Genomic DNA, 16,940 nt, shown 5'->3' with positions numbered 1-16,940 from the left:
AGGAGCTTGATCTTTCACGCTTCTCTGTTAACTACAAAGATATCTGTGAATCTGAGCAAAAGCTGGTTCATGCTTCTTGGTTTGCTTTTTGTTTCGGTGATGTTCCTGCGTAGGTGTTGGGTTACAAAAGCAAAACAAAAAACATCCAATAACATGACTTCAGAATTTCAAAAGGCAAAGTTTTCAGGTTCAGCAATGCTGAAGTGTTGGAAGAACTGTTGGAAAATTGGATAGTAATTAGAGTGATGCTGGATTAGGTGCAAGGTTGAGCGTTTAAAGGGAGCCATAAAGGATGCTGTAAACAGTATAATCTTGAGCTCAGATTTGCATGTTCACACTTCACAGGAATCTGGTGTTACAAAAAGCCTTTAATTTGTGCAGAATTTTTAAACTGAGCTTCCGTATCACTTCACATTTTATTTTAAACTATTTCCCTGTGTTAAGAGGAATGTTATAGTAGGGCATATGAACTAGAAAACGGAATTCACTACAAGGTGACAGTCAAGGCTTTTGTAAAGGTAAGCTTAATACATAGACACATATTTGCTCTAAGAAACAATGCTTTGTGAGGAATCCTCCCTCAAACACTGAGTGTATTATATATCTGCATCACTCCTTGGCAGCAAACACCAGGGCACAGAAGAAGCCCATCCAACCAAAGCAGTTTGGAGTCCGATTCCAATTATCCATCCATATCGACCTCTGAGATAGGAGACACCGAGGATGTAATACAGCAAGCAGAGGTACAGTAAATCGGGCAGGCTCGAGGGGAGGAGAGCCCTGCTCCCTGGGGATGATTGATGTGGGTCTTGGAGCACGTAGGAGGAATGCAGGTGGGACTATAAAGTGTGAGGGATTAAACTGATTTCCTGCTACAGAAATACCTTGTTGGTTGTGCGAGAGGGATTGCAGGGTGGCGATGCTGTGGCAAATGCTTACTCGTTTGTGGGGTCAGACTTAAATAGGGCTCTAAATATAATTAAGTGTTGGGTTTTGGCCCTACCAGCTTAAAGACTGATGAAAATTCATCGAAACGGTCAGCGCTGTTACATGTAGTTATTCCTAGCACCGATGGCAGTGACTGTTTAGCAATTCTTTTCCGCAAGGATACCAGAGTTCATTACCCTCTTGCCCTGAGTGTTTTCATTCCAGTGCATCTTTACAGATGTTTTGCTGGCCAGCACAGCCCCTGTAATCAACAGTCTCTTAATGCAGGAAAGAGCAGCATAAATTATTCCCTGGCTATTAAGAATCACGTGGAAAAGGGAAATGTGGTTTTTGCTTACATTTGCTAGAATAGGCTGCTTCTTAAACTCCACTTTCATGACTCGAGAGCATGCATGGATGATGGGTGTTCCTAGAATCTGCCACCCCACTGGCAGGTCTGTATTCTGTGTCCCACATACTATGCCTGCAGAAACCCCCACTTCTCTTTGCTGACTGCTTTGTTATGTTGCTTTAGTATTTCTGAACTGCTCTGAGAGCATTTGCTGAAGTCAAAGTAATCAGTATTGGCCATGCTCTAATATAAAATATTCCAGGTGAAGCAAATTAAAAAACAACTAATAAATACTTGGCTAGGAGGGATTGGTAGGGCATTTTTAATGTTCTTAGCTGTGGCCCCAGTCAGCCCACTTATCTATTGGGCTGTTAAACGTTCAGTGATTTAATGAGTCAGCTGTTTACTGACATTAAAAATAAGTGCTTAAAATGGGGAGTTTGAAAGGGGGTCTTTGAAAGTACATGCCTTTCTTAGCCCCTGTTACTGGCTGTGGCTGGGGTTGGTGCTGATGTACTGTCAGGGTGTATCTGGCACTGTGTATGGTTATAAAACTTAACTGAGGTCTTCTCTTTTTTGCCAATCTCCTGTTCTGCTCCAGGAGGTTGGGGTGGAGAAAGCCGCTATGGACATGACCGTCTTCCTAAAGCTACAGAAGCGAGTGAGGCAGCTTGAGCAGGAGAGGAAAAAGCTGCAAACCCAGCTGGAGAAGAAGGAGCAAGAGAGCAAGAAATCCCAGGTAGGAGATGTCTTTTCATTGATACTAATATTTCACGTTGGTAACTGGCTTTCCTTGGTTGCCTAAGGACACGTGATGTAGGAATTGTGGTTTGAGAGTGACAGGTTCAAGTTAAGAGGCAGCAAATCCATCTGGAAAATATAGAGAAACTTTTCTGGCAGCTAAGGACAATCGGACAGGAGAACAGATTTTTTTTTTTATTTTTTTTTCATAAACTGGTTATAACAGATTTAAGTCAGTATCATAAGTATCTTGAAAACAATAAAATGTAGAATCAATTTTTGCGCATTTTACTCTGCCTGCACTGATCCCATTTCCTTCTCTTTTGAGAAATTTGAAGTGTGGTTTGAGTTTTGTTAGCAAAGGTCAGAATGAGGAAGGGGAACATGAGGGTAGAAGGGCTCTACATGGGGATCTGGACAGGCTGGACTGATGAGCCAAGGCCAACTGTGTGAAGTTCAACAAGGCCAAATGCCGGGTGCTGCACTTGGGCCACAACAACCCCCAGCAGCGCTACAGGCTTGGGGAGGAGTGGCTGGAGAGCTGCCAGTCAGAGAGGGACCTGGGGGGTTGATTGACAGCCGGCTGAACAGGAGCCAGCAGTGTGCCCAGGTGGCCAAGAAGGCCAATGGCATCCTGGCTTGTATCAGCACTAGTGTGGCCAGCAGGGACAGGGAAGGGATCTGACCCCTGGACTCGGCACTGGTGAGGCCGCCCCTCGATGAGTGGGTTCAGTTTTGGGCCCCTCACTCCAAAAAGGCCATTGAATGACTCGAGCGTGTCCAGAGAAGGGCAACGGAGCTGGTGCAGGGTCTGGAGCACAGGTGTGATGGGGAGCGGCTGAGGGAACTGGGGGGGTTTAGTGTGGAGAAGAGGAGGCTGAGGGGAGACCTCGTGGCCCTCTACAACTCCCTGAAAGGAGGGTGCAGAGAGGGGGGATGAGTCTCTTGAGCCAAGGAACAAGCACCAGGCCAAGAGGGAATGGCCTCAAGCTGCGCCAGGGCAGGGTCAGACTGGCTCTTAGGAAGTATTTCTTTGCAGAAGGGGTTGTTGGGCGTTGGAATGGGCTGCCCAGGGCAGGGGGGGAGTCCCCATCCCTGTAGGTGTTTAAAAGACGTGTAGATGAGGCACTTAGGGACATGGTTTAGTGGTGAACTTGGCAGTGTTTGGTTAATGGTTGGACTCGATGTTCTTAAAGGTCTTTTCCAACCTAAATGATTCCATGATTCTATTTGGAGGATTGCAGATGGATGTGATGCTGCAGCCTTACAGACACAGAGACCACCTTTTGGCTGCATCAGACCTAGAGGCATGTCAGTGCTCAGGAGCCATGAAGAGAAGGTTCTTGCTACCCTCCATCTCCACATGCCTTTCAGTTCACTTGGGTTATTCAAGCACTTTGCAGTCCTGGCTTTCCCCATCCAGCAGAGTGTGGCATGAGCTGATAAGCACGTCACAGACGTGTCACTCAGGCTTGTGTCCTCAATTTGGTGTTGTTATAACCTGTGTGTGGTTTGTTGTTTCTTTCTTCCCACAGTAATGATTATATAGGAATGTAGTTTGAAAAATGCTGTAGTAAATTGGAAATAGCAAAATAGCTGTTAGACTAATGGGTTCTTCCATTCTATTGCAGGGCAGAGATACTACTTTCATGTATTCTTTCGTCCTACAGTTTGGGTTGTTTATTTGGAAGCAATTTTAAAAAAAAAAATAAAAAAAGATTTAAAAAATCAAGATTTCTGACAGCTGGGTTGTAACCTAAGAGACAGGAGTACATCAAGGCTTGCAATTGGAGTCTGAAAATACAGCTCTCTAGCTGCCAGTGAGCTGATATTTGGCATGAGGTGCTTTTTAACAGCAGATCTCTTATATACTTGTTACCCTGCCATCTGTAACTGAGGCTTTATGGATTGTTCAGAGGCCAGAGTGTGGGAGACGATGCCTGCCGTGAAACAGCAGTGCTGTTGCATGGTGTCGTGAAGCAGTAAAAGATGCTCTTATATGAAATGCTGAGCAAATGTCATCACTCTTGGTTTCATAATTTAAATTTCTGGGGCTGCTGTTGCTTTGTTTGGGAATTGCTTTATTAGTCTCCAGTATGAGATCTATGTGTCTGTTGACAAATGCAATAAAAAAACCAAAATCATCAACAGTAATTGTCTACTTGCTTCACCAGGTATTCTTACTGATCACCTCTAGCAATTTGCAGGAAAAGCATGAAATAGGAAACTTCCCCAGCCTCCTGTCCTTGCTACAGAGGCAGATTAAAAGCTTGCTTCCCAACCGCTATGTTGAAGATTGTTCCCCTAATGACTGTCGTTTTTTGAAAGCTGCAGTGAGCCACAGCTGTCAAGATCATTAAGGAGAGATTAAACCATTTTCTTCTGAAGCAGCCCCGCTATGTGTTGCTGGGATTCCGTCTAATGCCAGTTAATAACATTATTATGGTTGAGCTGGCCGGCAGTGTTGCGGCAGGGATGGCTGTTGATGGAGATATGCATAGCCATCCTGTGCCATGTGCCAGCTCCTCTGGCTGCTTTTAAATATAAGTTTATCTCTTTAATCCACTCAGGTAATTGAAATGAAGAGTGAAGTGACTTCGGACCATGAGGATTTTGCATACAACAGTCTGAAGGTGAGTGAGGAGCTCCTACTTAGTGCTGTAACCTATTGCATGGCTCCAACAGCCCAGACACATTGTCTGAATGTGGTAATAACCCAAAGCTCCTGTAATTGTCTCTGACTAGTAGAGATGACTCTCGGAAAGCTGTAGCTCTCCATCAGCTCCTGGGCCTGGGGTGGGCTCATAGATCTTTCTCTCTGGGGCAACATCCGTTCTGTGCTGGTCTACCTGTTTCTGAGTCATCCATAGCAGTAACAAGCCCACTTACGGTGAAGGGTGCTTTTTCCACTGCACATATTCTGACTGGGACTTTCTTGAGTTTCCTTGATGTGACACTGCCAGTCTTGGCAGTTTGCTCTGCAGTAGGTGTGAATTCTTGCAGCCGAAGCCCAACGTGTTTCTTATTCCAGGCTCCAACTCTGCTTCTTGTCTGCTTTCCTTGCATTCCCAAGGTGCCACTCAGGTCAAAACCAAATAAATCTGCTTCATGGATTGCAGTAATAGCCTCCATCTCCCAGTGGCAGTGCTGGTTGACCTGTCCTACCCTACAATTCATCTTGTCCTTAAGCTCTAAATCCTTACAGTTCTGCCTCCATCATTTTCTCCCTATGATATAGAGAGCAACTGAAAACTGCTAGGCTCCTATTGCACCTTGTGTGGGTTCTGTCCTCCTGCTTTAACTGTACCCAAGTACTTCTGGTCTTTACTGTTAGGCCACTTTTTATGTCCTGCTCATCCTTGGAAAACCAGTTTCTGGCATAGGCTTTGTAAGGAGATTTTTATTTGTTTTGTTTTTTGGTAGTGCAGACCTACATTTCAGATTCTCCTTCTCTCCCTGTCACCTTAACAAATATTGCAATACAGCTGAGAAATCCAGTTATATGCATGTTAGCCAGTATAACATCACACTAAACCATCTGACAGTAGTAACACCTACTTTTTGCTATCATAGATTATATTGAGTTGGAAGGGACCCATAAGGATCATCATCATCTCAGAAGGATGCAAAAAAGCAACAATTAGAGACAGAAGGGATGTATGTTCAACCGTCACAAAGAGCACACCTCTAGCAGTAGCTTTTGTTGGCACTTAGTCCATCCAGTTTTTAGTCTCTAAGCATGATATCTGTGTTACACTTGCTAGACATGCTGTTTGTGATTGAGGGAAACCCTGCCAAGTTTCGCTAGTACCTCTGCTGGAGTAGACATGTGTCAGGAGCTTTAAGATCATTGACAAGTTGATAAATGTAGCTGTGGATGTTTTAAGTTTCTTGACCTTGTAAAGGAAGTGAAGTTGTAGTTTGGAAGGGGAAGACCCAGCAGATGAGAACTACCACCTTCTTAAATGGCTTTTGGAGTTCTGGCTTCTGTGTGAGTTCACAGATTGTGTTTTCTTCAACTTTTAACTCAGGTAGTTCAGAACAGAAATATTAATTTTGGATTTCCCTGCTTTCTACATTCCAAACATACTGACATACATAGTCCTACATACCTAACAAGCCTTATAACTCTCTATTAATACCATTTCATAAGAAAGGGTAGCACGTGTTACAAAAAAAGCAGGGTTCTTTAACCTTTAGCCTCAAACAGGTGGAAAATGAACTTGCAAGAAAACACACCTCAGAGTTAGTTTTCAGTGGCGTTGCACTGCAGTTTCTCCAGCACAAGGTTCTTGCTGGAGTTGCACGAAAATGAGCTGAAGGTTGCAACAAGGAGCAACCAGGTCTAAGAGCTTGCTTTAACGCAGCGCAGACCTGCACAGACCAGCTGTAGCACATGATACTTTGGGTACTGGAGTGTTGGGTGACTGTCAGTCTAGGAAGAGCTGAGGTCCCTGTGAAAAGCAAGGAGCAATTGCTTCAAATGCCATTCTTAGCCCTAAAGAAATTGCCTTCAAATGGTAATCCTTAGCCCTAAAGGAAAGGATTTTGCATTCCCTGTAGGTGTGTTGGCCAGAGAGGAACCACTGAAAAAGAGAGACAAATACAGCTCACTGGTGTTTTCCCAACTTGTAATATAGGACGCTGCCTGAAGTCTCCATCTGCAATGAAAGAGTGACTTACTGCTGATTTTAAGTGCTGCTTTTCCCTCCTTCCCCATGACAGCTGCTTCTGCGACTACAACAAAGCTCTTCCTCTCTTCTATTTCTCCTGCTGATTTGTATCTCAAATATTTATACTGTCTCTGGCTCCTTCAAGAGTCTTGTATAATTAGATTTATTTTTCCTCTTTGACAGCTTAAAAAGCCTTTATCTTGGGGAACTAGGCTGAGGTGTCTAAAAGCTTACAGCAAACTCTTCCTGTGGATGCTCTTGAATGGTCCATGAGATACCATCTTACAGAGGAGGAAGGGATGTTGGCTTTGCACTGCTGATGCACTGTCTTTTGGAAACTGAGACTCCTCAGCCAGTTTGGAAAGGTTTCAGGAGGTTTTAGAAAGGTGACTACAGTGTCTTTTCAGAAACCAGTATAATTCCCTGAAATGAATATGAATTTTGACCTAGGTGAGGTGTGATGACTTACTGATGCAGCTGAACAGCTCATCGTGGTGTCTTGCACTGGATGGGGGAGAGATGCTTGGATATGGTCGTGAACGACCCAGGGTTTGGTTTGGATAAATATGAGTAAAATATATAAATACAATTAAAATGTAAATATATTTATAACTGTATGCATTATTTTAAAATAAGGCATACAAATATCAGTTTGGGTAAATGTAATAAACACAGGTATTGCTGAAGAGTGGGCTTTGTTGGGGGTTAAGGATGTTTCTGGGTCTTGTTCAGTACTTTGTGACCTGAGTCTTCACTGACTTCTGTTCACTTCTGGGTCCTATTCAAGATATATTTGACATATACGGCCTCTCGAGTGGGACAGTGCGAGGTGCGGGTGTTAGTGGATGGCTGTGTGGGCTTGGTTTTTGCAACCAGCACATGGTCTGCTACTTCGTACGTGTCTTCTGTCATCCAACTTTGTGTCCTGTACCATCACAACACCCACGATGGCCGGGATTTGCCTTTGGTATTAGCTTTTGTTGGGGAGCCTGTTCCTGGTGCAGATTTTGATGCACAGTCCTTCCTTAGAGAGGCTCATTTGGATAAGGGTTGATTGTTTCTTTTTGTAACGCTGTGAAGAAATGTCAGAAATTCGGGCAAGCACTGATATATTTACAGCAGGCATGAATTATGTGTCCTTAGTAATGGATAAAGAGAGTTTTCAGTAGATGCTGTCCCAAAATATGCCCAGGTAGATGTTTGGTTAGCCATGATGCAGGGCTAGAGGGATGTGAAACATCTCCCTCATGGGAGATATGTCCCTGAGTCATGCCTGTACAACAAAAAGTTCCCCAGTGAAAAATATATTTTCCAGCTTGTTTTTTCAGGCTGGGAAAGTGTGGTAGGAATGAAGGCACGAAGGAGTCCTTGCCCTGACTTTGTGTTCCTAGCAGGAGCACAATGCGTAATTTAATTTCTCGCTCTTCACATAGCTGGGATGTTTGTTTCATCCCTCAGACTTGGAAGCTCATCATAAAATGAGCTTCTAGAGAATTTTATTTTCTTTTCCTGTTGAGTGCCAGAAATAGAAGAGAGGGTAAATTCCTGGCATGGTAGTTCTAACCTCTGATTTACACAGGCTCATACTTCACCCAGCACTGCTATATAAGCCCCTTCTTAAAAAATGAGGCGATTTCCGTCACTGTTAGTGCTTGGGTACCCCTTTCACACCTCGGTAACGCTGTACATGTTGGGATAAGTGTGAGTTCAAGTTCAGGATGTTCTGACTGTATAACTTGTTAAATAAATCAGCGCTATTGGGCAATGCTGAAGAAAGAGCATTTCTCACAGCGCAAGTAGAAATCTCCCTTTCCACATTCAAAGAATTTTATTTTGGCTTCTGTACTGCCATCACTGATACTGGTGCAAAAAGGGTGTACAGACAGGGGACAACAGATGTCTCACCCATGTCTATAGATATTTTAACATTGGTCCATGAAAACCACCAAGAAAGGAGTAGGGAATGAATTTAAATGTAAACTCGGAGGGAATCCAGGGCATGGGCTCTTGGAGCAGGGTTGTTTGGTATCGCTTTTACAGAATCCCAGAATCATCTCGGTTGGAAAAGACCTTGAAGATCCTCCAGTCCAACCATGAACCTCACACTGACCGTTCTCAACTCCACCAGATCCCTCAGCGCTGGGTCAACCCGACTCTTCAACCCCTCCAGGGATGGGGACTCCCCCCCTGCCCTGGGCAGCCCATTCCAACGCCCAACAACCCCTTCTGCAAAGAAATCCTTCCTAAGACCAGTCTGACCCTGCCCTGGCGCAGCTTGAGGCCATTCCCTCTTGGCCTGGCGCTGGTTCCTTGGCTCACGAGACTCATCCCCCCTCTCTGCACCCTCCTTTCAGGGAGTTGCAGAGGGCAATGAGGTCTCCCCTCAGCCTCCTCTTCTCCAGACTAAAGAACCCCTGTCATCCTGACATGATGATATGAGCAGTCCCTGGACTGAGCAGTGTGGCTGACCCATCTCAAAAAAGGGAAAGAGGAGGAGGAAGGGAAAGAGAAAGAATAGCAGGGGTCTTATACAGCAAATAGCAAAAAACAAAGAAGAGCTATTTGTGTAGAAAAGCACTTAATCACTTTCTTCTTACCCTCCACCTGTCTCTGAGAATGATAACAAAAGAGTGGAAAGCAAGTTGATGCTTTAGCCACATGGCAAGAGGAGTTAAACCCGCGTTGGCATTGATTCCCTACTGCACACACACGTCTCCAAACTCATTTTAAAAAACAGTTACAGAAAAGCCAGTGTCTCACATGCTCCCTCTGCTGAGCTATTGTTAATGTGGATGTGGAGGAATTTCTGGATCTAACGCATTTCTTATCGCCCCCCCCTTTTTTTTTTTTAAATTACAGATGGTATAAAGTACCTGAATATGCTCTGTTACTGATGGTGTTTGTTCAGCTAGGAGTATGCCGGCTGTCCAGATGCCAGCTCTGCTATTCTGTTCACACCTCTGCTGTGATAAGGCATGCTATTTATAATTTGTAAGGATTTATAATTACAACACCCGTTTCCTATGGAAACGAGGTTTACACAGCTGTGCTAGCTACAGACTGTATGAATTGTATAAACAGCCTCCACCTCTACCCCCCCCCCCCCCAGCCATTTTTGGATTCATTAAGTCGCATCAGCCAAAGCTGATAATGAAGCAGATATCCCATAGATAAGAGGGATCGTGGGAAAAAAAAAAAAAAAAAAAAAGCTGCGGAAAGGGTCAAAAGGCAGCAGGAAGAGGAAATTACCTAGATCTCAGTGGGGAAAGAGCTAGTGCTATTGTAGACACTAGAGAATCCACATGGATGGGGGTCAGTCCCTGGGAGAGGCCTGACCCCAAGTCACTGGGACACCAGACTTTGTCAGATCGCTTGTAGGCATCTCTGGTTTTGCCCTGTAGCAGTTGGGTGATGTTCCTGTTGGGTTTTGGTGTTCTCTGAGAGGCCTGGGTGCATGGGGACAGGAGGAAGCAGTTCTGGGTGCCAGCATGCAGCAGCTGCTGATGGAGGATCTGGTGGGCTGTTGGGATTTGGGCCATGAGCAGGACCCTGGGGGTCAGGCTCTGCCCCCCAGCTGCGACCCATAGCAAGGACTACCCCATCTGAAGAAGCAAAGCAGCTCTTGACCCAGCTGGATGCCCCAGGTGGGTTTTGAGTGCTGGCAAAGAGCTGCCAAAGGTGGTGTTACCATCTGTTTCCTGGTGAAATACTGAAATAAAGGCTGCTTAGCTGCCAGAGTTTTATTCTGTCTTCCACTGTCATGCAAAAGCAAATAAGCCCTTCAGTTGTCTCAGTGAACACAGCGATGCTCATGTATCATTATTCAGGAGAAGTGGTTGACATCAAACTTGTACTAATATTGCTTTTGCCTGTCAAATGCCAGCAGCTGACAAGACATCAGGGTGAGAAAATCCTCCAACAGCAAACGTTGCACCAGGGTGGGGGAATTACAAAATGTATGAGGAAAGGAGCTGCATTGGGAATTCACACAGCCATAGCTCACCTAATGGGATGTCTGCCATGACGAAGGGTCACGTAAATGGGCATCTTCCAGCTTATCTAATGAATATGAAAGATGAGCTAAACATTGTGGGGTTTGTGGTGATTTCTTGATTGAGAAGGAAAAGGGCTAGAGAAGAAACAAACATGTTTGACTTCTCTAACGGCTTGATTTTATGTTTAAAAATAGTATCAACAAATAAAAAATCTCCCGTCTGTCAACCTGCAGCGTTGTTATTAAGTAGAAACAGGCTACTGATTACAGGAAAAATCTTTTCTGAACTACGCATGGCTGGACTGACAGCAAAATCCAGATCCTGGCATGAATCGATCGTTCGGCTGTGATCATCAGTAATTGAGTTACCTTAGAGGTGTCTCAGAAAAGGATGAGGCATTGCAAGGCAGTTTATCTAAACTGGTTAATGGCTTGGTATTTTCCAGAGGCAAGAGCTGGAGTCGGAGAACAAGAAGCTGAAAAATGAACTTAATGAGCTGAGGAAGGCCATTGCAGATGGAGCAACCCAGAATAACTCATCCAGCGATGTTCAGGACAGTTATAACCTCTTACTGAACCAGCTGAAATCTGCCAACGAGGAGTTGGAAGTGCGGAAGGAAGAGGTGCTCATCCTGAGGACGCAGATTATGAAGGCAGCCCAGCAAAAAGGGACGGGGAAGATCACGGTAATTGAGAGGGTTATGGATTTTCTTTCCCCATTCTGTTGCTGGAAGTTCGCTGACTGCCTGAGTGATGCCATTTCTGCTTTGGTAGGCTCTGGGTGGCAGGATGGCACGGGGAGGTTATAGGAGGTTCTGCCTATGGATAAGATGTTGACCATGACATCATTTCAGACAGCCCAGGGCTACATGTCAATCTGCATGAGGATAGGGAGGCTCTACAGAGAGACTTGGATAGATTGGATCAGTGGGCCAACATCAATGGGATGAGCTTCAACAAGGCCAAGTGCCAGGTCCTGCACTTGGGCCACAACAACCCCCTGCATGGCTGCAGGCTTGGGGAGGTGTGGCTGGAGCTGTCTGGAAGAGAAGGATCTGGGGGTTCTCATTGACAAGCAGCTGAACACGAGCCAGCAGTGTGCCCAGGTGGCCAAGAAAGCCAACGGCATCCTGGCTTGGATTAGAAATAGTGTGACCAGCAGAAGCAGGGAGGTGATAGTCCCCCTGTGCTCTGCACTGGTGAGGCCACACCTGGAGTGTTGTGTCCAGTTTTGGGCACCTCAATACCAGAGAGATCTCGAGGGGCTGGAGCGAGTGCAGGATCCTGTGAGGAGCCATTGAAGGAGCTGGGACTGTTTAGTGTGAGGAGGAGAAGGCTGAGGGGAGACCTCATCACTCTCTACAGCTCCCTGAAAGGACGTTGTAGAGAGGTTGGTGCTGGTCTCTTCTCACAGGTGATTAGTGACAGAACAAGAGGGAATGGCTTTAAACTGCAACAGGGGAGGTTCAGACTGGACATGAGGAAAAAATGTTCCCCAGAAAGAGTGGTCAGAGAGTGGAATAGGCTGCCCAGGGAGGGGGTGGAGTCCCCATCCCTGGATGTGTTTAAGGGTCGTTTGGATGAGCTGTTGGGGGATGTGGTGTAGGGGAGAACTTTGTAGAGTAGGGCTGATGGTTGGACTCGATGATCCCAATGGTCTTTTCCAACCTGAATGATTCTGTGATTCTATACATGTCTCATGGTGGTCTGTACTGCTGTAAGGTGCTTTGACCCCACACCTGATGAGGTCTAGCCAGCCCACACCAAGGAACAGCTTCTCCAGCCCTGCACCAAGCTGTGGTGGTCTGAGAGGTTCCCGGTGATGGTTTGTGACAACTGGGTTATTCTGCAAGGAAACAGGATGGGGAAAAAGAGCTTCTGGACCAGATTCTTCTCACTTGATGCTGGTGCAGCTGTAATGTGTTTCTACTGGTGTGTAGGCAAGAAGAGACCCTGTCCCATCACAGTCATTTGAGGGCTTTTTGTTTAGAGCCTGTTCTGATGGAAGAGTATATTTTCTGAAAACTCTCACTTGGACTTTTTAATTCACCGCCTTATCATTCCTTGAGGTTTTCATATGTTTTCTATTTCAGATCACACACACCCCTTATCTCTGTCCCAGGTTCCTTGCATCCTCCTTCCATCTCCTAATCTCTGCTGCTGTCTGTTTACATCCATATGAATTCATAGAAGCTCTCTAGTCTTGTTCTTCCCTGAGGAAGCTCTGTTAAGGGTGGTTGGGAGTTGTTCAGTATCAGGAACTTTGAAAGACAGGAGGGGATGTGCAGGATGTCATGCTGCTGTGTTTTGCGTGTTGAATTTAGGAGAGCATCACCACCAATGCCAGCTGGCCGAACAGTGACAAGCACATTGGTCAGGAGGACGCGATTGAAGCCTACCAGGGGATGTGCGAGACAAACCGGTAAGTGTGGCCCAAATTTTTCCAGTAGCAGGAGGAGCTGACCAAAGTGTGAGAGATGAGATCCCGAGCAAAATTAACAGCATGTTTTAGAGAGTTACCAGCTTTTGGATTGTGTTCTGGACCTTGGGTCAAGGGTAGGTCATAAAGATGGGACCGAAGATACGTCTTGTCGTGGGTGAGGAGCCCTCGTCATTGGGGCAGTGTGACCCCAAGGGAGGGGAGATACTGGGCAGGTAGAAAAGCCAACGTGAAAGTGAGCAAAACTGGATTTTGGCTTTGCTTCCAGTAAACAAATAGTAGCAAGATTAGGATTTGGGATATATTTAAGAGGTCCTCATGCTATGCTGGGAGAACAGCACGGTTCCCCTCTTGTTTTCTCAGAGGCAAAAGCCCGTGATGGTGAACTGAGCTAACAAACATATGCTGTGTTCTCTGGCAGTGCCCACATTATTGGTTTTCTTGTGTCTAAACTGAGAGGAATATTCATTTGATTACAGGTTTCCCATAGGAAGGGTTAATATTGTGAACATGTGTCCGTCCTTATAGTAACAATGGGCTTATATTGAGAGGCATTAAATCAATCCTCGTAGCTATCTAGGAGGATATCAAGTAAAAGTAGTGTCTTGCAAGAAGACAATATAACATGGATTAAACAGCAAGATAATATGTAAAATAAATATTTATTTTATTGCAAGGAAATTGAATGTTCATCTCCTTTTCTCTTGACAAATAGAGATGTTTGAGGCTTTTTTCCTAAATAATTGTGTTCAGCAAGATAGTCAGAAGACCTAACCATTGTGGATTAATGTTTTTTTATAACACAATAGACTTTGCCACTTTGTGAACTGGTGGCAGAAGGTTGTTAGCAGACCAGGCTGGAAAATACCATGACTTAATTCGGATTTTATTCATACCTGTATGAATAAGAGCAAAGGCACACCATCTTTGAAGGCAATATGAAAAATTGTGAAGAGTTGCTCAACACTCTCAGAACTGTGTCACCAGAAAGGTGCAGTGGGAAATCCACGTGCCCAGATTGATGTGCCTAAATTCAATGTATATATGTAGCCGTGGGGTCAACTTTGGTCATTGTGTCTATGCTGTACATCCCCTGAATTTCTGCCATAGTATGGGCAGGACTTTCTGACTTTGTGTCTGTTTGACTTGTTGAGGAGAATTTGTGGAGATCTCTCCAGTTACGCTGTGTGAGTCCAGAGATGGGCTGGCTGGAAGGGCTGAGTTCCACATGCATTGCATTTAAATATAGCTTAAAACCCTGATGGGTGGCCCAAGGCTCTGCCCACATTAGTGCTGCCAGTTTTCACTTTGGCCCAAGGACCTGGAGGAGTGGGGATTGTTGGGGACCAGGACTCTCATGACACTGGTTTCTCCCCTGGGCATCTTGTCTGGCTGGATCAAGGAACAGGCTTTGGTTGTTTTCAATTTGTTGCCAGTGAATATTTGCTTTCCCAAAGTGAACTTGCTGATGAAATTTCTGCCTGTCCTGCAGTGAGGGTGATGAGATTGATTTAAACATCACCTTTTTATCAGTAAATCAATGGGGCTCAGTGTGCTTCCTCCTGCAGGCTGTGGTTTTTGGCCACTTAATGAATTCTGTGGATTTTCTCTTATTTCCTTCCAACTTTGTCCCGGAGCTGTGAGCACTGGTATGGATGTGAAATCCCATTGTCAGGCACAGCTTTATTTCCTCCCTCAACCTCATTTTCCAGTGTACATGTGTAGGGATGGTTAGTTAGTGTTCAGGTGTTGGTGAAGGAGCTGGACTCAAGATAAGAGTTGCTGCATTCACAGGGCACATGTCTGACCAGGTTGTGCCCCTGGTCCCGAGTAGTAACAGATATTTGGCCATCCTGGAGTACATGTCCACTTTCACTCAGCCTGCCGGGAGACTCCAGTCCTTCTTCAGCCGTTCTGGCTTCCAGACTTCTGCAGGGAGGATTGAATCAAACAGAGACATCATCAGAAATGCCACAAAGATCTAATTTTCCACAAGAGTACAAATCTCTTTCCTTGCCATTGCACAGGTGAGCTGCAATTGGAGAAGTTACATGTGATGGGGCCTTGGTGTGTTTTGGTCTCTTGAGACTGGGGAGGGGAAATCTGCAGTCTCCTTGCTCAGCTTCCTATTACCTCTCTCATCTACTCTCAGCTTGGCTCTTCTACTACAGTAGCAGTAGCTCTACTGTACTATCACCCTGATTTTCTGCGGCGATTTATCCAATGGCTCGTTAATCACCACCAGCTTCCCCATTATATGGTTCCCTGTGCATTTGTTTGTATATCGGGTTGGTTTATAAACTGTAGGCTGGAGTTGATGGCATTAAAACAGATGAAAACAAGCACTCGGGGAGCATGCGTTATTGTATTTGTCGATATAAATTAACGTTCTCTCCCCCCAGGAAAAATTTGCACGTGTACTGACGTAGCTCTATACCCAGGCATGTCAGCATGTGAAATACAACTGCTTGCTCTTTCTAGTCTTGATCAAAACATATTTTAATGGAAAGCTTTTATGGTGGGATTGCAATTCTGAAGTGGGATTAATAAACAAGAGCCACTTTTTCTCCCACCTGCGCTGCAAGAAGCACTCCCATTCCTTTTTATCCTGATTCCTCTCATTTTGTCGGCTGTTTCTAAGCGAGCTGGATTCTCTTCCACTGGCTCAGTCTGACCGATGTGGTAAAGCTATGGTCCACCCATGGGTCACTCCTAGCTTGAAGTCATCACCTCTTAGCTGCTTAGGCTGGGGATAGAGCATGGCTTTATTTTGGTGGGAGATAGACCTTTTATTTGCTCTGCGTCTGTAATCCAGAACTTTTAAATACAGCAGGAGGAAAAGAAGAAAAACTGCCAGGTGGCTCTAACCCTGCCCACATAGTGATTCTCTTTCTCCACACCACTCTTGGCAGAAAGCCCTTTGATGCCAGGTCAAGGGAAAATTTGAGTTAAAAGCAAGCCCTTATAAATGCAGTGAACTTGGCTTTTTTTTTTTTTTTTTTTTTTTAACTCTTGCTGACTTTCAAGTGCTAAAGGGAAAAGCATCAAGTTAGTTTCCAGCTAATTTTCTGCTTCAGTAACTGAATGTAAAGCTAGGTAGGGTCTTTGTTCCCTGATTCAGTTCTGGCGATCTTCCTTTCAAGCCTGTTTGATCTTGGTGGAAATGTAGAGCCAACAAAAGACCAGGTGATGATGTTAGAGATGATAACCTGGCAGCTCAAAGCAGATCAGGTGTAATCTTTGAAATTAACTTCTGTGATTAACTTCCAAGTGGTTTCTGTAGAGTACATGGCTTTTTTTTTTGCTTTTTTTTTTCTGCTGGGTGAGCCCCACCTACAGTTGCAGTGCAAAGTGAAGGGCTGACACTGGCTTCACGTGGAGGATGCTTTTGCAGCTGGAAGAGGCCATCACAAGGAAAGGGTTCATATCTCTCCTTACCACTCTCCAATGTGTCTCTTCTTATCACTGCTTCCCACTGTCATGTACCTAATCTGCGGTGTGCATTAGTTTTCCATTTAATTAAAAAAAAAAAAGCATATCTGTGTTTGAAAATGAAATGTCCCTTCTTCTTTATTAAGAGATGATAATTATCTGAGATGCTAAAATTAACATCTCTGGGGTTTGGTGTACGTGCAGCTCCGTTAAGCTACTTGGATCAGGCTACATGGAGAAGGGGAGGTGCGTATTTGGGCAGGAATTTCTTTCTTTTTCATGAAGACAGGTCACCAGCTGGTCCCCCAAACCTGTACCTCCAAGATTAGGATAAAGGAGAAATGAGGCTTTATGAATCATGTCCTTTCAACTCCTTTCAGC

At 44.9% G+C, this 16,940-nt stretch overlaps 1 protein-coding gene across 1 annotated transcript in view; it reads left to right on the top strand.

Moving 5' to 3' along the window:
- MYO5B (myosin VB) overlaps positions 1-16,940 on the top strand; it is a 166,715-nt gene that overhangs the window by 128,074 nt on the left and 21,701 nt on the right. The window contains exons 25-29 of the mRNA XM_074855854.1: positions 624-743; positions 1,881-2,018; positions 4,591-4,653; positions 11,134-11,373; positions 13,012-13,109. Of these exons, the coding sequence (XP_074711955.1) occupies positions 624-743; positions 1,881-2,018; positions 4,591-4,653; positions 11,134-11,373; positions 13,012-13,109 (659 nt within the window). The remainder of the gene's footprint in view (positions 1-623; positions 744-1,880; positions 2,019-4,590; positions 4,654-11,133; positions 11,374-13,011; positions 13,110-16,940) is intronic.

This window comes from Strix uralensis, chromosome Z (genome assembly GCF_047716275.1).
Source record: "Strix uralensis isolate ZFMK-TIS-50842 chromosome Z, bStrUra1, whole genome shotgun sequence".
In the NCBI taxonomy this organism is placed as follows: domain Eukaryota; kingdom Metazoa; phylum Chordata; class Aves; order Strigiformes; family Strigidae; genus Strix; species Strix uralensis.
Note: the sequence above shows the minus strand (reverse complement) of the source record. Positions and strands in the feature narration are given on the sequence as shown.